At 53.6% G+C, this 21,768-nt stretch overlaps 1 protein-coding gene across 1 annotated transcript; it reads right to left on the reverse strand.

Moving 5' to 3' along the window:
* Positions 1 to 380: 380 nt before the first annotated feature.
* On the reverse strand, positions 381 to 20,274 carry XKR5 (XK related 5). Its single transcript, XM_061404074.1, has 7 exons — positions 19,702 to 20,274; positions 17,571 to 17,754; positions 11,659 to 11,843; positions 9,861 to 10,070; positions 9,035 to 9,204; positions 5,428 to 5,539; positions 381 to 3,620 (listed from the first exon to the last, which is right to left on the reverse strand). The coding sequence occupies exons 1-7, from the start codon at positions 19,757 to 19,759 to the stop codon at positions 2,551 to 2,553; spliced, it is 1,989 nt and encodes a 662-aa protein (XP_061260058.1). The 5' UTR covers positions 19,760 to 20,274; the 3' UTR covers positions 381 to 2,550.
* Positions 20,275 to 21,768: the final 1,494 nt, after the last annotated feature.

The following is a 21,768-nucleotide window of genomic DNA, read 5'->3' on the forward strand; positions in this document are numbered from 1 at the left end:
AGCGGGCCCAGGGCATTCACTCCTTGGCCTCCTGTGGCCTGCTCATGGTGGGTTGGCATTGGTCCTTACCAGCACCAACAGCACAGCACACCCAGGGCTCCACTGCAGCGAGAGGACCCTCCTGGGGCTGGTGCAACCCCCTCCTCCTGCAAGCTAGGGTGCTCTGGTTCCTGAGACTCCAGCCAGAATGGAGTCCCCATTCTGGGGACATTCAGCACACCACCCCCTGATCAGACTGTCGACCAGCCTGTGAACGTAAGAGCCACTTGTGCTCTAGGAGAGCAGGGACCTCAGCAATAAAGGCAGGCGCGTGCAACGGTTTTTTACAAAAACCCAGACAGTTATTCAGAGGCTTTGCTTACGACCGGCGCAATCTCTAGTCCTTCAGAAAAATCTAGAATTTAATTCCACATACGGGTGTTCTTTGCTTGCTGTAAGCTGTCTGCCAGCCAGGCCTCACCAGGCAAACAGCTGAAGAAAACAGCCTGTCCCAAGGAGCAAACCATCAGAGAAACATTCGTGGAGACCAAGCCTGATTTCCTCAGCTTCTGGAGAGCCCGTTTTCCCTCCTTTGTGTGGGACATGCGGGCAGTCGGTAGCAGCCAATTCTGCAAGTCCTTGCATTGCTTCCTATGCAGCTTCAAGGGAGAAGGGAGTGAGGTAGGCTTAAAGAAACAAGAAAAGAAGGTGCGACAGCAGATATGAGATAAATGTCCTCAAGCAAATATCTGGGGGCAGCCTGTACTTTCAAGTGGCCCAGGATGACGGCCACTCACTGAAGCAGGAACATCAACAGAATATATCCAATACGTGAGACTTAGCCTAACAAACAGCCGTGCAATGACTACCGATACCCTGAGGGAGCAGAGAGCAGCCCCTGAATCTGGGAGCTCATTGGATGCTCCCAGCTGGGCCATGTGTTCTGCCATTCACAGGGTCTCACAAGTTATCAGCTTCAGAAGAGGCCACCTAGAGACGGCGACAGAGAAAAAGCAACATTACTGCATGCACTGCAAGATCCACTCCTTCTACCCAAAGGGGCAACGGCTGGCCCGGTTTTCAAGCTCGGCTTCTTTCCCAGTCTGGTCTAGCCTCTGCAGGTGAGCGTGAGCCTCTGCAGGTGCAGGGGCCAGGTCACAGAACTGCACTCGAATCAGAGTGGACACCTACTCCCCAAGGTCCTTCCCAATTCCCGCACCTCGGTCCCAGCCTCGGTCCCTCCTCAGACTCGTCCTGAGATGCCCTGTGGCGCTCATTCCCCATCACCGTGATGAGTCCTGAACCTGCTGGTTCGAGCTCAGGTGGCTCCTGGTGGTCCTCCCCTGAGGACACGTGCAGTGCCATCTCCAAACGTCACGCTTGAGGTGCGCGTGTCCTGACCACGGAGATCCAGACAAGGAGGAGTCGAGTAGAAAGCTCCCTCCAGTGACCGCTTTCTCAAGGTCACACAGAGCATCCAGTTCTTGCCGAGCTTTCGATGTGGAGGGGAAAGGCCAGAAGCCCCGGGTGGAGCCACTGATGCTGTTTTCCGCGTCCTCCTGACAAAGATTCTCTTTGACCAAACCCTGCTCAGGCTCCCCAGAACTTTTCAGCCAAGTCCTCTTTCGTGTTCCTCTCTGCTTTGTCCAGTTCTAGCACGAATCCTGCTACATCAGCTTAGCCAGAACCTCCTACCCTCAGTATCTGATCACCTTCCATACCCAATCGGGTTCCTCACTCACCCGATCCTCCGACCCAGGATGTCTGACCTCACTGGCCTGCATTCAGCAAGCATCCTGTTACACTGGTTTAGCCAGAAGCCCCCTAACCCCGATGTTTCCTCTTTATAATTTTCCATCCACTAAGCCCCACCTGCTCCTCGGCTGTAAACCCCACTTGTCCACACTGAGTTCAGAGTTGAGCCAGTTTTACGCGGAGGCCTCTTCCCCTATTGCAACAGCTCCTGAATAAAATCTGTTTTCACCACTTCAACTCTGTCCAGCTCTGGCTTTTCTCTGACTCTCCTTCTACGGGACAGAGGCCTGAGGTGTCCTGAGGCTTACAAGGGATTTCATAAAATAACAGCTAAAATACATTAAAAAGAAGAGTGATTAATAACCACTTAAGTGTTATTAACAGAATAAAATAGGACTCTGGGTTTTACCCTTGAGTTTACTGGGGAAGCCACAGGAAGGATCATAGAGTTTGTCAGGGGCTTCCCTGATGGCTCAGATGGTAAGGAATCTGCCTGCAACGCAGGAGAGTCAGGTTCAATCCCTGGGTCAGGGAAGATCTCCAGGAGGAGGGAATGGCAACCCAGAAGCAGGCGATTGGAAGGAAGCTTTATCGTTGTCGACTCCCTCACGGTGTTGGAGAAGGACTCCTATGCGAAGTGTGGCGTGTGGTGCTTGCAGGGGACCTTAGAAACAATCTAATCCAGTTCCCTCGTTTTCAGGCTGAGCGGACAGACGTCCGGAGGGGCTGTGACATACTCAAGGGTGGAGGTGTCGGGAGTCCCCATCCCAGCGACCAGCCTGATGGGCCGGCCTGTGGGTCACCTACTGATCGTGCTCAGTGGAGAAAACCTCGGCCGTCAGCCTCGCCCTGCGGCCGCAGCCCCCGGCGGGTGCCGTGCACCGGGGTGGACGTGAGGCAGGGTGCGTCCGCGGGCCTCGGGTGCACCTCGGGCAGCGGCCTCTGGGTGCCAGCGGCGACAGGGCGACGCGGGGACTCCCGCTGCCCCCGGAACCCCGCGCCGCCCAGGGCCCGGCCGCTGGGCTGCAAGCGTCCTCCGGGGCCTAAGATGGGGCTGATGTCGGCCACGCTGAGGGGAAAGCGCTCGGTGGCTGGCTGGGCGGAGCTGCCCAACCCCAGCCCCCTCCCGGAGAGGGGCGTCGGCTCCGCGGGGGAGGGTAGCGCCCCTTCGGCGGTGGCGCTGAAGTACAGCGTGGAGCCGCCCTGCCCGCCCTCGCCCCCCGGGTGCCCCCCTGCACCCCTCGCCCCCGGGGCGGCCCGGGATCCCTCCTCTGAGCCGCCCTCCCACCGTGCAGCTGACAGCTGCTGGGCTGGAGCTCGGTCAGGACTCTGGCTGTCAAAAGACAGGTAACTTGAGGTCTCCTCAGCCTCTGCTTTGGGGACCACTGGAAACTCCGAGCCTTCCTCTGAGGTTAGAGGGTCCTGGGGTGATGAAGGGGGCTCCTGCTGCGGGGGTGGGGGCGTCCTCCCCTCGCTGTGGTGTTGGCTCAACCCCCACTCAGGGGAGCAAAAGCGGGCCAGGCCGTCTTCTCCAAAGGCTGCATTGATCTTTGACACGTTCCCTGTCTTCAGAGCGAGCTTCACCAGCAGCCAGTGGTGGCGGCTAAGCAGAGAGGCCTCCCCCGCTGTCTGGCTTTCCAGCCCAGCCTCTGGGGGTGTCCACTGTGGGCTTGGGGGTTTCTCCAGGCTTGGGAGCTCACTGGTTTCCTCTGGGCAGGGCCCCAGGCTGTCCAGTCCCTCCCCAGCTGGGCCGGGGGCTTGTGGAGAAGAGTCTTCTTCTGCTTTATTACCGTCTGTGGGGCCACAGGACGTGTGTACACAGCCCCGCCAGATGTCTGTGGATTTCGGATGCAGCAGGCTGTAGTAAAGGACCAGCGAGACACTGCCTGCAAAACAAGGTAGGGGAAAAAAAGCACAAGGTTACGTTCTTTGAAGTCCTACATCCTCCCTGTGGTTTGCAGAATTCTAGGGTCTGCAGTTTTGAGTAGAGTAATATCATTTGGGATCCAAAACAGGACTCTTGTTGGAGCATCAGAAGTGGGTATTTGGGGGAATTTACGTATGTTCCAGCTCCAATAGGGCTTCCCAGGTGGTGCTAGTGGTAAAGGATCCACCTGCCAATGCAGGAGATGCAAGAGACACAGGTTTGATCCCTGGGTTGGGAAGATCCCCTGGAGAAGGAAATGGCAACCCACTCCAATATTCTTGTCTGGAGAATTCCATGGACAGAGGAGACTGATGGGCTACAGTCCATGGGGTCGCAAAAGAGTCAGACACAACTGAGTGACTGAGTGTGCATCCATACACACACATACACACATACACAGTTCCAATAAACTGCAAATGTTTCTACCCTTAAAAAAATTTAAGAACAGAGTTTAAATCTTAGAGATTTTATGACTTCTTCCTTGAAGGAGGCTCCAACCGAGTCCTCTAGGTGTATGCGGGCATGTACGTGAGACAGAGAGAGAGGTTTGATAGAAAAGGTAATTTCACTTTCAGAAAACCAGGTCAAATACTCAGAATACAACCATCCACATACCGATGATGGATTCCAAAGTGAAGGGAGAGAGAGATAATCATTTCACAAACAAGACCCAAGCAGAGGTTAAACATACCCATCAAAACCCCCATATCAAGGAATTTCCACGAGCAGCAACAAAACTTCCTTTGTGCACAAACATCTGAATCACATTGTTGTCAGCTTCATTTATTTTGATCAGAAGTGTTGACTGCGGCAATAATTTATTTAGCAGAGCATTCCAGTAATCCTCCCACGTTATTTCCAGTTTCCTGTTGTACTGGACCAAGCGCCGGGTTTCAGGGAGCTTGTAATAAACAGTGTGAAGCCTGATACGGGGGCGGGGGTTAGGGGGTGGTGTGAGCAGGGCCAGGAAACGCAGCAAGGATGCAGCTAGAAGGAACCCAACAGACGTCCCTTCGCCTGCTCTCAGCATCTCTGGGGGAATGGAGTCAGAACTCCTAATGGAGGGTGACCCAGTGTTGTCTCTGCAGGGGACACGGCTCAGGCCATTTCCACCCAGTGTCTTGAGTCCTCACGGTCAGTGGGCAGGAGGGATTGTTCCCCTTCTGCTATGAGGAGCCCCCTGAGACCAAGAAAGGGGAGCTGACGCCGTCCGTACTCCATCCTGCCAGTCGCAGGGCTGTGTGTGTTCAGTGAAGACAGACTTTCCTCAAAAGTCTGCTGTTTAACTGGTTTCTTGGTGGCAGCCCCAGGCTGGCATGTAGTAGGCACTCAACAAATGTTTATCCAGGCAGCTCAAGATGGAAGCTGGAGCTGCTGCTTTATAGCCTGGGCTCCACCTCCCCACTGAAGACTCTAGTCCAGGGCACTGGACACTCGGGAGTTCTGCTGCCTCCGGAAGCTGGGGGCAAGGGCCAGTTGGCCTGGCTCTGCCTGAGCCCCTCCAGCCTCACCAACAGGCCACCTCTGGGGCGGCCCCTGCTTGGTTTGCGGCTCTGAGCACAGCTGAGCTAAGGAGACAAAGGCCGATCCAGGCCCTCACGCCTGCAGAGGTGGCCTGGCCACCCACAGTGCAGGGCCTGGCCCTGGTCTCTACCCAGCCACTTCCGAGCCCCAATTCCTACCCCTGGGGTGAGCTGACCGCAAAGAAGCAAGTTGTAGGAGGTGGGTGGGGACAGAGGGGCAGCGAAGGCGACCTCGGGGCTCACCGATCAGAAATCCAGACAAGACGCCTGCAACGGCCCCCAGGCTGGTCCACGAGGCCCCCTGGAGAAAGTCCGTCGCCAGCAGCACGAGGATGATATTTTCGAGCAGCATCACCTGTGAGAACAGCAGAGTCAGCACACCCGGGCAGTGCACGCGGCCTGGGCATGCTCCTGCCCTGCAATCTCCTGCGGCCCCCTTCAGGGCTGGGGGCTCCCACTGCTGACTGGGCCCCCCTAGCAGCAGGGCAGGGCCGAGTGAGCCTCTCCTGCCAAGGGGGTCCTCCTGTTCTCACTGCAGCTTGCTAAGTGTCTGCAGAGGCAGAAACGCACAGAAAACGGAAGGGCACGGTTCACAAGGCCGCAGGGGTCCCTTTGGTGAGTCGGGTGGGGCTGACAGGGAATTCTGTTTGCTGCTTTATCTGTTGCATAGTCTCATGTTAACTGTATACACATGTTAGTTTTATCATGAGATAATTAAAAGTATCTGCAGAGCTCACAGTGACACTGGATTCCAGTGAGTCACAAACGTTCATAACAATTTCAGAATTTTTTTTTTCCCCAAATATTTGCCCGAGACACCCATCTCCTCCCGGCCCTGGACACCGGAGTCATGGTTCTTGGTCTTTTGGGCCTGGACTGAATAATCACCAGCTTCCTGGTTCTCCAGCTTGTGGAGGGCGACTGTGGGACTTGGTGGCGCTGTAATTGCATGAGAAAATCCCTATACCAAATGAATTACGAATCTAGACATATCTCACTGGTTCTGTTTCTAGTGGTTGCGTTTGTCAGGGCCCTCCAGAAAAACAGAACCAACAGGAGGTGAATGCAACCACTTCCCACTGACAAAGATGCTCTTCTGAACCAAACTTGACTCAGACGGGCTCCTCTGAGTGCTCTTCTTGACCTATAACAACTGCAGACCTGAAGCAGAAACGACTGTTTGAAACCAACACTAACGTACTTTCTAATAGCTCAAGCCTGCATCCCCAGCGTGGTGACCCAGCCCCAAAGAAGTTCCTGCCTGAGAAAGCTCGGTGCTGTCCGGAGCACTTACTGTTTGTTCTGGAAAAAACCTGGTCATAAGGCAAGAGCGGCCCAGATCCCTCCACGCAGGGGAGCTACTTTAGAAAGCCTGCAATTACACATATTTTCTCTGCTCCTCTGAAATGTCAGTCTTTGACCGCCCAGAGCTGTCTTCTCCAGGACCTGAGAACCAGCCCTCGGAAACACAAACATCCCAGGAGACGACTCTCCCAGCTCTGTATATGTGTTAGTTGCTCAGTCATGTCCGACTCTTTGTGACCCCATGGATTACAGCCCACCAGGCTCCTCTGTCCATGGGATTTTCCAGGCAAAAATACTGGAGTGGGGTGCCAGTTCCTTCTCCAGGGGAGCTTCCCGACCCAAGGATTGAACCCAGTTCTCCCACACTGCAGGCAAATTCTTTACTATCTGAGTCACCAGGGAAACCCAGCTCTAAAGTGTGTTAACGCTGCCTCCCGTCATGAATACGTGGGAAGTGTGTTAACGATGGTGTGCAGATGGTGTGCAGTCACTCCCCGACTTTGGCGGAGACCACACCGTTCCCTCCCCCCGTTCCCCCTTTAAAACGTGCAGTCGCCTCCGTGTCAATGGAGGTGAGGGGTCAGTCCATGCAGGACGCCTCTGCTTGTTGCAGTTGAGTTATCAGCATCTGTGTCCCTCCCCTTTCCTCCGTGTCTGGATGTGTTATCTCAGCACCATCCACATGTGCTCTCCCTTGGGCGCCCCCTGGGTTCCACAGCCTTCATTGCGCTTCTGCGGCTTCTCCCCACTCGAAACTTCCGCACTGTCTAATTTCTGCCTCTCCTGCTTGATCGCTCTGAGCTCAGTGGCCCAGTGCCTAAGACGGCTGGAAAGAAGGAAGCACTTTTCTCCCTTCCTTGTATGATGCACGTGCGCTCAGCCACTTCAGTCATGGCTGGCTCTGGGCGACCCCTGCACTGGCGCCCGCCAGGCCCTCTGTCCATGGCATTCTCCTGACAAGAACACTGGAGTGCGTTGCCATGCCCCTCTCCAGGGAATCTTTGGGACTCAGGGGTTGAATCCGAGTCTCTTGCTTCTCCTGCATGGCAGGCAGATTCTTTACCCAGCGAGCCACCTGGGAAGTCCCCCTTCCTTGTATAATGGCCCCTGAAACTCCCAGGACACGATCTGCTGACGAGGGTGTGAATGTGACAGAAGCAAGCAGAACCAGCCAATGTGAAACGCTTTCTCATTTGGTTCTGCTTCTCAGGGCGCCTCTGGACATCAGCACGTGAGCGTGATGCTCCCACAAACGGACAATGAAATTCACTCTCTTGTATTCGCAGTGTGTGGGCTAAGCTGGACCACACACCCAGCCCTCAGCCCACACGGTGTGAGGGGCCTGGTTACTCCCCATTTCCAGATGTGGAGACTGAGGCCTGGCATGACTCACCCAGTATCGTGGGTCCTCTGTGGGCCTGTGGCCTCGGGGGTCAGCGAGCTCTACGGGGCTCTCCTAAACCCGGAGGTGACCACGCCGTCACCTGCCCTGGACCAGACCTGCCTCCCCGGCTTTTCCCTTCTTCACTCTGGTCTCTGTCCTGAAGCGCCGGCACCTCTGAAAGTCTCAACTTCTATTTTTGGTAAAGGCCACTCTTGGTTGCTTATTTCAGTCCAAGTTTATTATTTTATTTACTCTTCATAGGGACCCTGAAAAGTAGGTAGGTCTTAACATTATTCTCTCAGCGACACCAAGAGGTGAGTTTCTGAAGCGCTGATGAAAAAATAGGTCCAGAGAGTCTAAATTCTCAGTCACAGCTGGTAACGGTTAATGACAGAGCCAGGGTCCCATGGAAGCCGTCTGGTTCCAAAGCCTCTGAAGCTTGTGGCTGATCCAGGCTCTCCTTTGCCTTCTGCAATACAGCTCAACTTCCTGCCTCTCGTCAAAAGTGTCCCTGGTCATCCGAGCAGGAAGTGATAATCCTATGAGATTCAGACACTGCTTTCTCTGCTGGCATTGGTCCACATTCTGCCTCTCTATTATTATTTGGGTACAAATAATATACACGCATGCACGCCCACGTTCCATGTATACAGTAAAGTTAGGACCACTTGCCGTGTAGAACGTGACCATCCTGTTTCTGGAGGGGCCGTCCCAGAGGTTATTTATTATTATTTGGGTACAAGCTTATTTCCTCTAATGGACTAGAAGCTGCCTACAGATAAGCATTACGTCACCTTTGTGTTTTTAACACTATCTATGACCACAGCTATAACTCAGCAATTGAGCTGATTGACAAGGATGTCACACATATGACAAAGAATAGAATTGTGATTATATTTATCAGATGGGCTGATGTAGAGAGCCGCTGAAAAGCATCACCAAATACACCACAATCCTCGCTATGATAACTACGTGGAAACAGACATCTGCTTGCTCCTTACAGAGACCATCATCTCTGCTCAAGACTATAATTTTTTTTGGAGTTTTTCTGAAAATCAAGCTATTCCTTCATAATAGATATGTGTGCACAATTGCACACATGCACACACACACACATGCACGCCCACGTTTCATGTATACAGTAAAGTTAGTATCACTTGCCGTGTAGAACGTGACCATCCTGTTTCTGGAGGGGCCGTCCCAGACGTTGAGGTAGCAGAGGATGAACACGGCACCCATGAGCAGGTTGAAGAGCCTCCAGCGGCAGGTGCTGTCCACGATGTCGCTCTGCTGAGCCACGAGCCAGAAGGTCATCACCAGCCAGTGGGCACCTGGAGAGAGCAGCCCCGGGAGTTAGGGCCCAGAGAGGGGGCAGGGCTGGGGGAAGAAGGAGGGGTGGGGCAGGGACTCGGAATCCGGGGCCATAACCCTCCTCTCTGTTCTGACTGCGTGTGACTCGGCATCCAAGGAGACAGATGAAAACCCAGGAGAGATCCAAGGGACACAAAACATTTGCATGTTTAATGTCACGTGAGCCTTCGTGCATTCCTCTCTCCCTGGACACTCAGGGCATCCCTCCACATTCCTGAACCTGGGCTGGCCGAGACCGCTTTGCCGGGCAAAATTCAGCCAAAGTTGTGCTGATCCAGGTCTGGGCTAGATTTAAGAGGACTGGCCACTCCCACTCCCTTGCTCTTGGAATTCTCAGCTGCCACGTCTGAAGCCAGCTGGCTCTCCTGCATGGACAGGGTGGAGGGGCCCCGGGTGCAGGATGTCTAAACAGCCAGCCCAGGGAAGCCCCTCTGTGGGTCCAGATACCTGCAAGCCTACAGGGATGGTGTGAGGACCCTGCAGGCAGGAAGCCCCAGTGAATCCCGGTCGGCCCTCAGAGGCCGGGTCGTTGCTCACCAATGGTTCTTTTCAGGCATTAAGCTCTGGGGTTGCTTGTCATGCAGCAGTAGACTGTCGGGACAGAAGCTCAGCTTACCTGCGACAACCAGCACCCAGACGCGGTAAGCCCAGAAGAAGAGAACCAGGCTGAGGACGCGAGCCCCGACCATGCCCATCCTCCAGAGCTGCTGGCAGCCAAGGGCTGTCCAGGGTGCAGAGGAGTGGTCTGGCTTCATGGAGCACAGGGATCGGGCGTAGCACACCAGGGCCCAGGAGAGCGTGGTCCAGGAGCACAGGGCACTCACTCCTGGAAGGCAAGCGGGACCCTAGGACCGCTAACCAACAGAACCTGCTTTCACAGAGGGCACTGCCACCTCCATGCAAACATGCAGGTCTGTCTCCATGCAGAAGAAACGAGGACTTGGGTACTCCTCCCCACCAAGGCAGGCTGGGCTCTCCGTGGGTTCACACTTAAGAAAAAAGGCTCAAGGGCTTCCCTGGTGGCTCAGTGGTAAAGAAGCCATCTGCCAATGCAGGAGACATGGGTTTGATCCCTGGTCTGGGAAGAAGATCCCATGTGCTAGGGAGCAACTCAGCCCGAGCACCATGACCACTGAGCCTGTGCTTGTGAGCCTGGGAGCCGTACCTACCGAGCCCACCTGCCATGACTACTGAAGCCCCTTCACCTGGACCCTGTGCCCCACAACAGGAGAAGCCACCGCAACGAGAAGCCCACACCCCACCACTAGAGGGTAGCCCCCACTCAAAGCAACCAGAGGAAAGCCCACACAGCAAAACGAATACCCGGGGCAGTCAATAAATAAATAAATAAAATTATTAAAAAAAAAAAAAGCAGCCCAGCCACTTTCCCTCGAGCACCTCTGGTTTATGACGAAGCAGCTCTTAACAGCTCTGAACATGGTATTTCATCTCAGTTGTACTTTGCAGTTCAACCCATACGCATGCATGTATGTTGTGTCCAACTCTGCAACCCCTGGTGAGCCATAGCTCAAAAGGCTCCTCTGTCCGTGGGATTCTCCAGGCAAGAATACTGGAGTGGGTGGCCATGTCCTCCTCCAGGGGAATCTTCCTGACTCAGGGATCAAACTCACGTCTCTTCTATCTCCTGCACTGGCAGGTGGATTCTTTACTACTTGTGCCACTTGGGAGGCCCTCAGTCCATACAAAGGAGATGTAACCAGATAAACAAGACCAGAACAGTAGGGGGTGCCAGGCCCGGAGGAGACACCCTGAGCCCTGGCCTGAATGCCAGCACCTCTGCTGGCGCCCGAGGTGTTGATCCCACTGCTCTCAAGGGGTCAGGCTCAAGCTGCACAGAGTTAGTCCCAGGAGAAACAAACATACTGATCTCACAAGGGGCAGCATAGGCCTCCCCAAGGTGCTTTCAGGGTCCTCTCACCACCTGCAACTTTCCTCTCATGGACCAACCCCCACGAAGGAAGTCCACCCCCTGGGAACTCACCGCCCCAGACAAAAGCCAGTTTTAACCATCACCTTGGGCATTGTAGGTAACATCCCTGGTGGCTCAGATGGTAAAAGAATCTGCCAGCAATACAGGAGACCTAGATTTGATCCCTGGGTTGGGAAGATCCCCTGGAGGAGGAAATGGCAACCCACTCCAATGTTCTTGCCTGGAGAATCCCATGGACTGAACAGCCTGGAGGGCTACAGTCCATGGGGTCGCAAAGAGTCGGACACGACTGAGTGACTCACACTTTCACTTTTTCACTTTTGTGCACCATAGTGAGCTTGGGCTGCCCTAACTCTGCCTAACAGGGGACATCTTAGGTTGCCAGGGTTTGCTAAACAAGGAGTTAGCTTCTGTCCCCCATGAGAAGTCAGGCAGTCTGTGGTCTGGGGTGGAAGTCACTCACCTGGCACCGGAGCAGTGAAGTCAGAGGCAAGGAAAACGTACGTTTGGACCAGCAGGTGGGGCCCGACCTGAAGCAGGGCTTCGAGGAGGTGCAGGGCCGCCAGGTCTGCCTCCCACAGCAGCAGCTGGGCCCGGGGGACGGCCTGCCCTTCCTTCCAGAGGCTGGAGGACACAGCGTCCCAATGCCTGGGGCGGAGGAGGGCCAGGACTCAGAACCGCACTGCAAGGGCTCAGTTGGACCCCTCTCCTGGTGTATCACCTAGAGACCGAGAGCGTTCTAGGGCCTAGCCCGCCACGTCCGCATCCCAGGTCCCTGAGCCCTGACTCTAGGCTGAGGGTGGTGCTTCTGTTCCCAGTGTAGGAATCCTGCCCAGCTGACCTCACTCTGCCCACACATGGAAGGGCTGCTGGGTTGGGAGCTGGGAGCAGACAGGTTTGCTGGGGCTCTCTCTGAGCCCTGCGAATCCTGAGCTAAGCCTGAGCCCCCTCCCCGACCCCAGGGCCGCCAGTGTTAGTCGCTCTGTGTGACCCCCTGGACTGTAGCCCGCCAGGCTCCTCTGTCCATGGGATTCCCCAGGCAAGAATATGGGAGTGGGTTGCCATGCCCTTCTCCAGAGCCTCTCACGATGGGAATTAATGCAGTCCCGTTGGACGGCAGGGAGGGCAGGGGGCTACTGGAGGGTCTGCAAGACCAGGCTGACCCGGGCACAGGGACACACTGGCTCCTCCAGGGGGGTCCACATTCCTCACATCCAGGAAAAGGAGTCAACACAAGAGGAAAAAAAAAAAAAAGTCAGTAAGTGTTTCTGTTTCATTCTACTTTAGATAAGCCCACCCTTGAAACCTTTCCTGATGCTTCAGACTCATGCAAGCTGACCGGAGGTGCCATGGACCACCATCCTGTGCCACCTGGACAGTCATGCATGTATAAAAATGTCACTGGAGGCTCTGAGGACTTCAGGTTTTCATAACAAATTCCCCCTCACCCTCCCAGGGGCAGGAACAAGGTGATCCCTACACCTGCCTGCAGCGGGGACAGGCATGCCCGCCAAGTCCACGGGCGATCGCAAACTTCAGTCCTATCCAAGTTAAGAAAAACTGGAAATCATTTAAATTTACTGATTTCTGAACCAGAGCTGGGTGTGCCTTTCAAGTCACCCCAAACGCCCTCTCTCTCTGATCTCTGGCCAACGTTTCTTCGGCCAGAACAGGAGGGGGTCCTCTTTGAAATGTTCTTAATCAGGGTACCGAGAGCCCAGGAAAGGGGCTCAAGAGAAAACAGCTTTCCTTTTTCATGACTTGGATCCCGGAGTGAAGTGATTTCTCACTGAGTCTTTGAAGCTGTGATCTCTGACCCAAACAGAATGTTAAGAAAAAGCAGATGAAGCCAAACCTGTAGCTGCCCTTCGGGTCCTGAATCCTCAGTTCTGGGGACACCCCAGCCCCCCTTCCTACCCTCCCAGCTGCCCCTGTTCATTCAGCAGGCATCTTTATGGGCTGCCTCCACCTGCTGGAGACTGCAGAGGCCACAAAAGAAACTGAAGACCTCTAGAAGCCCAAGAATCAGTTATGGAAAGAATGCCGCACACACGCGCCAAGTTTTAAGCAGGAAGAAAGACGTGCCAAAACGAGAGGGGTGAGAGGGGTCCTGGGAGAGAGGACAAGGTGGGCATAAAACGCCCAGTGGCATGGTCATGGACCCTTCTCCCCCAGGCCCTGGCAACCACCATTCCAACTTCTCTCTCTATGGTTTCGGCCACTCTAGACACCTCATGTAAGTGGAATTATACAACATGTGTCTTACTGCATCATGTCCTCGAGACTCATCCATACTGTAGCATGTTACGGAATTTGCTTCTGTTTTCCATTGCATGTATAGACCACACTTTACTTATCCATTCATCCGTTAATAGACACTTGGGTTGCCTGATGTTTTGGCTATTTTGAATGATGCTACGAATGTAGGTGTACAAAGATCTCTTCAGGACACTGCTTTCAACCTGTTTGGATATTTACCGAGAAGTGGAATTGCTGGATTATACGGTAATTCTATGTTTAAGTAATTGAGGAACTACTATACTGCTTTCGGGAGCAGGCAATGGCACCCCACTCCAGTACTCTTGCCTGGAAAATCCCATGGATGCAGGAGCCTGGTGGGCTGCAGTCCATGGGGTTGCTAACAGTCGGACACGACTGAGCGACTTCCCTTTCACTTTTCACTTGCATACATTGGAGAAGGAAATGGCAACCCACTCCAGTGTTCTTGCCTGGAGAATCCCAGGGACGGGGGAGCCTGGTGGGCTGCCGTCTATGGAGTCGCACAGAGTCGGACACGACTGAAGCGACTTGGCAGCATACTGCTTTCCACAGTGCCTACACTATTTCAGATGGCCACCAACAGTACACAAGGGTTCTAATTTCTCCACATCCCTGCTAACATGTCCCCCCCCCCCTTTTTTTTTTTGTGGTGGTGGGGGATAGTAGCCATCCTAATGGGTGTGAAGTGGTATCTCATTATGGTTTGATTTGCATTTCCCTAATGGTTAGTGAAGTTGAGCATCTTTTCATGAGCTTATTGATGGGAATGTAAATTACAAACTTTTAAATGTTAAATTTTATACCCATCGATATTAAGCTTGCCTTACATATCCTTAAAGCTCATCTCAACTTTCTTTGTAATAATTTTTCCCTTCCACTAAACAAATATTTTTAACCCAAAACACAGGCTCAGGATGAGATGGATTAGGTATTCTTCTATGATCTCATGTTGAGTTTACAAATGCATTTGTTAACTTAAAAATTTTTTACTCGTTGGTAACATATAGCATTAGAGTAGAAATATAAAAACAAAATAGAAAAATGTAACTGACTTTGTTTAAACAAGTAGTTACTAATGTCAAGTTCTTTTGAGCAGTCAGACTTAACATTATCTGTATTATTTGGAATTAAACAAAACAATACATGGGACTTCTCTGGCAGTCCAGTGGTTAAGACTCTGCACTTCCAATGCAGGGGACACAGATTCAATCCCTGTACCTGATGGGGGAACTAAGATCCCATGACATGTGGCCGGAAAAAAGAAAAAAAAAGGAAAACATTTATGTTTTAACTCCTTGAACTTTTTATAAGCTACTTTACATCAGGAAGTTTTTGTTTAATTGGTTTCTCTGTAGTTAGTACAGTCTTCTGTATTGTATTGAGCCGCATGTGTGCTAGGTCATTCAGTCATGTCTGACTCTTTGTGACCCCATGGACTGTAGCCCATCAGGTTTCTCTGTTCATGGGATTCTCCAGGCACGAAATGGAGTGGGTTGCCATTTCTTCCAGGGGACCTTCCAGACCCAGTGATCAAACTGGGTCTCCTGCATTGCAGGTGGATTCTTTACCATCCAGGCCAGGATCCCTTTTTAAAAAGGTCTGTCTAGTCAAAGCTATGGTTTTGCCAGTAGTCATGTATGGGTGAGAGTTGGACTATCAAGAAAGCTGAGTGCCGAAGAATTGATGCTTTTGAACTGTGGTGTTGGAGAAGACTCTTGAGAGTCCCTTGTACTGCAAGGAGATCCAACCAGTCCATCCTAAAGGAAGTCAGTTCGGAATATTCATTGGAAGGACTGATGCTGAAGTTGAAACTCCAATATTTTGGCCACCTGATGCTAAGAGCTGACTCATTTGAAAAGACCCTGATGCTGGGAAAGATTGAAGGCAGAAGAAGGGGATGACAGATGAGATAATTGGATGGCATCACCTACTCAAAGGACATGAGTCTGAGTAAACTCCGGGAGTTGGTGATGGACAGGGAGGCCTGGTGTGCTGCAGTCCATGGGGTTGCAGAGTCGACCCGACTGAGCGACTGAACTGAACTCAACTGAGGATTGCGCAAACAGAGTTGCTTTGGCCCCACCTAGAGGCGCTTTTACTGAACTGCAGTTTGCTGAGAGGCTTCTTGACTAACCCTGATTGGGAGTCCATTACAAAATTCCGTGTGGATTTGCTTAAAGACAATTCGTTATCCAGTGTCTTCTTTGTGAAAGCCAGATATGCTGGTTGCAGGATGAGAAATAGATTTGTTTTCTACTTTAACTTTCAAAGCTTTCTTCTAAGGAAGTAGATTTCAATTTGTTGTTTTTTTTTTTTTTTTTAACACAGAAACCATAGAGCTTCTTATGTTAACAAAAGTGAAGTCACTCAGTCGTGTCCGACTCTTTGCGACCCCATGGACTGTAGCCTACCAGGCTCCTCTGTCCATGGGATTTTCCAGGCAACAGTACTGGAGTGGATTGCCATTTCCTTCTCTAGGGGATCTTCCCGACCCAGGGATTGAACCCAGGTCTCCCACATTGTAGACAGGAGCTTTACCGTCTGAGCTACCAGTGAAACTCAGACCCAAATTTGCGGTTCACCTGGAGTAACTGTATTTTGCCATTACCTTCTTTTCCTACACTCCCTTCTGCTTCCTGAATGTTCTCACTTCTTTTCTTTCTTCTTGCCTTTTTTTTGTCCTTTTAAATTATATATATATATATATATTTTAGTCACCTTAACTGATTTTTTAAAATAAGAAGAGATATAGATGACTGGTTGTTCTTTCTAATTTCTAATCTTCATGTCTCTTCACTTATTTCCATTTAAAAAATGTATTGAGTATTCATGACATCATTGGAGAGACTTGGGGAAGAGTAGGGGGTCAGCGTTGGACACCAGCATGAAAGTAGACACGTGAGCCTGACCCTGCCCCACTTCTGAAAAAGGTAGTGGATTGGATGGGCCAGAGGGTCCCCACAGGACTCCAGAAGGCAAACTTATCTGACAGTTATTCAGGAAGCTTCTCTCAAGTGACTGGCACGGACTTCACTCTTCTTCTGAGCTATGACATGTTTGCTTAGGGGAAAGCTGATTCATTTTTTCAAGAGGTGGTCTGTCTTTGAGGTCACATGCTTGTTGGCTATAACGTACCAGGTGGTCCCCAGAAGGACTCGAGCCCTTAATGGTTTTCACACCAAGCTGGGCTGAGACAAGCATCTGCACACGTGAGTAGTGCCCACGACAGGCTCCAATCCCCCCTGAGCCAGAAGGAAAAGCCGCCTCTGCTCTCTCCCCACTGGTCAGAATCTCATCTTTTCAGAGAAACCACACAGCTTGAACACAACGGTCCACCATTAGGCTAAATTGGTGTGGCTGAAAATGCTTTTGGGGCTTTTAGAGATGGAGGGATCTAGCTCAGAGAACCCCAGTGAAATTTGGCTAGCTGCATGATATCTTTATAAGAAGCACCCTCTGGGGTATTCCCTGGCAGTCCAATGGTTAGGACTCTGGGCTTTCTCTGCAGAGGCCCCAGGGTTCGATCCTTGGTCAGGGAACTAAGATCCCACATGCCTGGCTGCAAGGCCAAAAAAAAAAAGAAGCACCCTCTGCCTCCAGCTTGAGATGCACTCCCTCCTCAGAGTCTGCTGAGACACCATAAAACTCACTTCAGTTCCTCTAAAGAAAGCCTTGGGCTACAGCTTGAGGGCATAAAATACCCAGCAGCACAGCCTGAGATCTGAGACTAGACAACCACTCCTTGGACGGCCTTCCCACCCTGGGCGCCTTCCTGTACCCTGAGCTAAGGGGCTGCACTGGTCTGGTCTCCCACAGGCCAGCCCGCTGAGCACTCGCCTGTCCAGGCTGCTTTTTATGGAAAACTTTGTCCCTGGCACTCAAATGGTTTCTTCTTGCAATAAAAACTTAATGCAAATGTCACCATGCAGCCTACTGCACTGCTTCAATCTGTGCCGCCCTCCTCGGGTGAAGGGGTGGGGTTCACATGGGCTGCCCTGAACCGATTCACTTTCTATGGGTTTCTATGTGTAGAGTGACTCTCCTATCTCAGGTGTAAAGTCACCCAGCGGAGTGAAAGGGGCTGTCTGTTCTTACCGCTTCCACACACCGAGCTGGAGGAGGTGCAGGACCACCAGCAAGCAGCCACCTTGACGTCCATCTTCTCGGAACCAGAGATAGCTCAGGCCCTGGACCAAGAAGCCGGGCAGTAGCACCAAGAGGACCAGCCAGGCCCAGAGGAGGCGGCCTGTGGTGAAGTAGTAAATCACAGCGCAGAGGCCTGAGGCCAAAGAGGAAGGACCAGAGGGTTAGTGGGAGGCTGGGGGTGGGGGGCGGGGGGGGGGGGCGCCTGGGCAACGCTGCATCCCCAGAGTTAGCCGGGCTGCCTGCTAGACCCAGCCCGGGAGGCGGCAGAGCCCACAAGCAGCCTAGAGGGGAAGGAGGTTGAATGGAAGGGCCAGAGCTACCCAAAGGATCAGACATCATGGTCCGAGAAGGAGACTGCTGGTTCGCATAGGGCAGCATGCACAAAACACTGGGTACTTAGCACGGGCTCATGGGTGCATGAGGCTGTGAATTGCAACAGCAAGAGGGTACCAGCCCCGGGTACAGACAGGAGCCCTGCAGGTCTGGACTGAGAAGCCCCAGCTTGGGCAGCCCCTCCTTGGTTCACAGGCTCTGTGTTTTGTTGCGTTGCTAATTCCTGTCTGACTCTTTGAGACCCCCATAGACTGCAGCACACTAGGCTTCTCTGTCCTTCACTATCTCCCAGGGGTCTGCTCAAACTCATGTCCGTTGAGTCAGTGATGCCATCCAACCATCTCATCCTCTGTCGCCCTCTTCTCCTCCCGCCTTCAATCTTTCCCAGCATCGGGGTCTTCTTCAATGAGTGAGCTGTTCACATCACATGGCTGAAGTACTGGCGCTCCAGCTTCAGCATCAGTCCCTTCGATGAATATTCAGGGCTGATTTCCTTTAGGATGGACTGGTTGGATCTCCTTGGTTCTGTCCCCTGCTCTTATCACCCGGCACACACAGCAAACTAGGGTGCCCCAGGCAAAAAGCGTCAGGTGGAGTCACAGCTCCCCAAGCTGAGGAATGCCCAAGCCCTGGCTGGGAGGGAAGGAGGAGGCTGGTCTGCGGGACCCCCTGGAGTGGGTGCTGGGACTAGGGTCCTGTCTTATCGGGGGCGCTGGCCCCGGGCGGGAGTTTAGAGGCAGATCTCAGCCTGGCGCTTCCTCTGTGCACCTTAGAAACCTCAGGGGAACCGCACGGACCGCAGTTCATAAGGGCCCAGCTAACACTAGGTCGGGGGGAGGGGGTGGCGGGCAACTCGCTCCCAGGGGTCAAGTTCAGGGCCCGGCACTCAAACGTAGAGCGAGCTGGGGAGGGGCGACGAACCCTGGGGGTCTCGAAGCTGGAGCCCCATCAAATCCACTCCGCACCCGCCATCCGGGGGGACCCCGCGGAGGAAGAAGCGGCTGCAAGGAGCGGGGCAGAGAGGGGCGGAGGCCTTGGCGCCGGCACTGAAGGAGTTACGCGTTCAAACTGGAAAGGCGCGAAACCGCTCCCCGCGCTCTCTCCTCCGCGGCTGCGGGCCCGCGCTCAGCACTCGGCCTGGGGGTCCCCAGCCGGCCGCCTCCGGCCAGGAGGTGAACTGTCCTCCAGAGCTCCGCGGACGTCGAGCTCGGTCCCACCCCAACCCGGTCCCAAACGGCTCCCCGCGCCGCCCGGACCCCAGGCGGGCGAGGGAGCGGGCAGGGATGAGCAGGGCGCGCCAGGCCCGCGTGCAGCGCCCCGGCTCCGCAGCACCGAGAGGCCTTCTGGAGGGAAGGCGGGGGGGGGGGGGGGGCGGCGGGTCAGACGTTCTCAGACTCCCGGCGAGAATCGCCCGTCCGCTGGGGACGAGGGCTGGGGCTGGGGGTGGGGGGCAGGGCTGGGGGTCGGGGAGAGGATTGTGCATCCGCAAGGGAGAGGTCTCAGGCACCCGGAGGACCGTGCGTGCAGCGGGGCAGGGGTCCATGCATCCTCCGGGGGATTTACGCCTCCCCGGGAGGGTCACGCGTTCGCGGAGATCCCCGAGGGGCTGGGCGGGGGTGCGGAGTGCCCAGGGCTAGCACTGGGGCGCAGTGCTGGGGTGCAGGGCGCCGCCGTGGCGGGGCGGGGGTGAGGGTCCCCGGGCGTCAGGGTGGGTCGGAGGGGCGAGCATGGCCTGCCCCGCACTCACGCGCGCTCTGCTCGGCCGCCAGCAGCAGGGCGGACAGGCCCAGAACCCCCGCGTGCATCCTCCGCGCCGCCCGCCCGCCTCCTGCGCCCCCGCCCCTTCCCCTCCGGCCGACCCGGGACGGGGAGGTTTCCGGCCGGAGACCCCACTGCAGGTTGCGTTTGGGCTGGGCTCTTCGGCTCAACGTTTTTTCCCGGGTTTCCCTCGGGTTTTTCCAGGGTAACTAGACGGAGTGGAGGGAGGGAACAGAGGCAGCTTGAGTGGTCTGTTTGCTAAGTCAGGTGAAGCACCGATTACGCCCGGCCTCTGGATGTGCGCAGCAGCGGTCCCCCAGCCCTGTGAGCGGCCCTGGGACAGGACTCGGTGAGTGTTAGGGCCGCGGAAACCGGCCCCCGCCTCGAGCCGCTGAGCGGCAGTCTGGTGAACCACTAGTCTGACAGCACACGGGCGTCTGTGGGAGGAGCTGACTTGGAACCGTTAAGGAGTCTTTTCGAAACCCTGGAGGGCATGAAAGCTGGCATTTTCCCCGTTTCTCACTCTTAAATCCATCACGATCTCTGACCGCACAGTTTTTTTTCCCCCCACATGGACTTGACGGTTAATCAAGATTCACACGTGCTAGAAGTGAAACTGCTCTTTGGAGACACCTTCCCCCACGTGGTACGACCAGTCTTGGCCTTCTGCAATCTGCAGAAATTGAGTAGAGGGCAGAGGAGAGTTTCAGGCGAGGCTTTACTGGGGCTCCTGCTCTGGCCGAAGAATGTGTGTGTGAGAGAGAGAGAGAAGCAATAGTTCCCTTGCTAGCTCCCAGAATGTGTGTGTGTGTGTGTGTGTGTGTGTGTGAAGCAATAGTTCCCTTGCCAGTTCCCAGAAGGGTTAGGGTTGGAGCAGGGAGCTTCTTCCTTATTTGGGGTGAGGGTTGGAGTGGGCTCAGGCTGGAGGCGTGGCTTAGGTGGTTTGCCCACCTTTTTGTGGTGTTGAATGCAGAGGGCGCTCAGTGCCCTACTTTTGTTCTTACACTCAGTTTTTGCTCCTGGCTCTTCAGAAATGACTGCTGAGTTTATTTTTGTCTTTGTGTGTCTTTTGGGTTGAAGAATTCGCCCCAACTGCACATGCACACAGTTATTTTTAGTCTCCTACAGTTTCTTTGGATTTTGTAGGGTGCAAGCATTCCAGCACTGCAGCAAAGTGTCCCAGTCCCAGGCCTGTCTCACCAAGACATCTATCTGTGTGTGTGTCTTATCTATCTAACTGGGGTGTAGTTTAAGGAAGAAGTGATATTTAGGCATGGTGATGCTGATGATGCAGGTGGGCCCTTTAACTTTCAAAGTAGGCAGTTAGCCAAACTATTCCTCCTTTTTGGGCTTCCCTAATAGCTCAGATGGTAAAGAATCTGCCTGCAGTGTGGGAGACCCAAGTTTGATCCCTGGGTTGGGAAGATCCCCTAGAGAAGGAAATGGCAACCCACTCCAGTATTCTTGCCTGGAGAATCCCATGGACAGAGGAGCCTGGCAGGCTATAGTCCATGGGGTCGCAGAGTTGGACACGACTGAGTAACAGACACACACACATTCCTCTTTTTTATTTGGGCCACTTCCAAAGGACCTTGCTGTGCTGACCCGCTGATTTAATGAGATAGAGTACCCGCTCCTTCCCTACAAAAGCCCTACAGTAGAAAATGCACCAGCTGAAGGACTTACATTTTGAAGGGAAAAAAATAGAGGGGGGTGACCTTCTAAATCAAGTGAAGCTACAAAACATAGTTATTTTTTCATTTACCAAAATAAAACTGCAGAGTCAGACATCTTTGATTCTTCCCTATGGTTTGGATGCAGTTCTTAAAAAAAAATGCTTTATTTTATTGAAGGTAGTGTATTTGGCTTCCCTGATGGCTCAGTGGTAAAGAATATGCTTGCAGTGCAGGAGACACAGCAGACTCTGATTCAGTCCCGGGTGTGGAAGATCCTCTGGAGAAGGAAATGGCAACCCACTCCAGTATTCTTGCCTGAAAATCCCGAAGGACAGAGGAGCCTGGTGGGGTACAGTCCAGGAGGGTCCAAACAGTTGGAC

Source organism: Bos javanicus, chromosome 27 (genome assembly GCF_032452875.1).
Source record: "Bos javanicus breed banteng chromosome 27, ARS-OSU_banteng_1.0, whole genome shotgun sequence".
NCBI classification, from domain to species: Eukaryota; Metazoa; Chordata; class Mammalia; order Artiodactyla; family Bovidae; genus Bos; species Bos javanicus.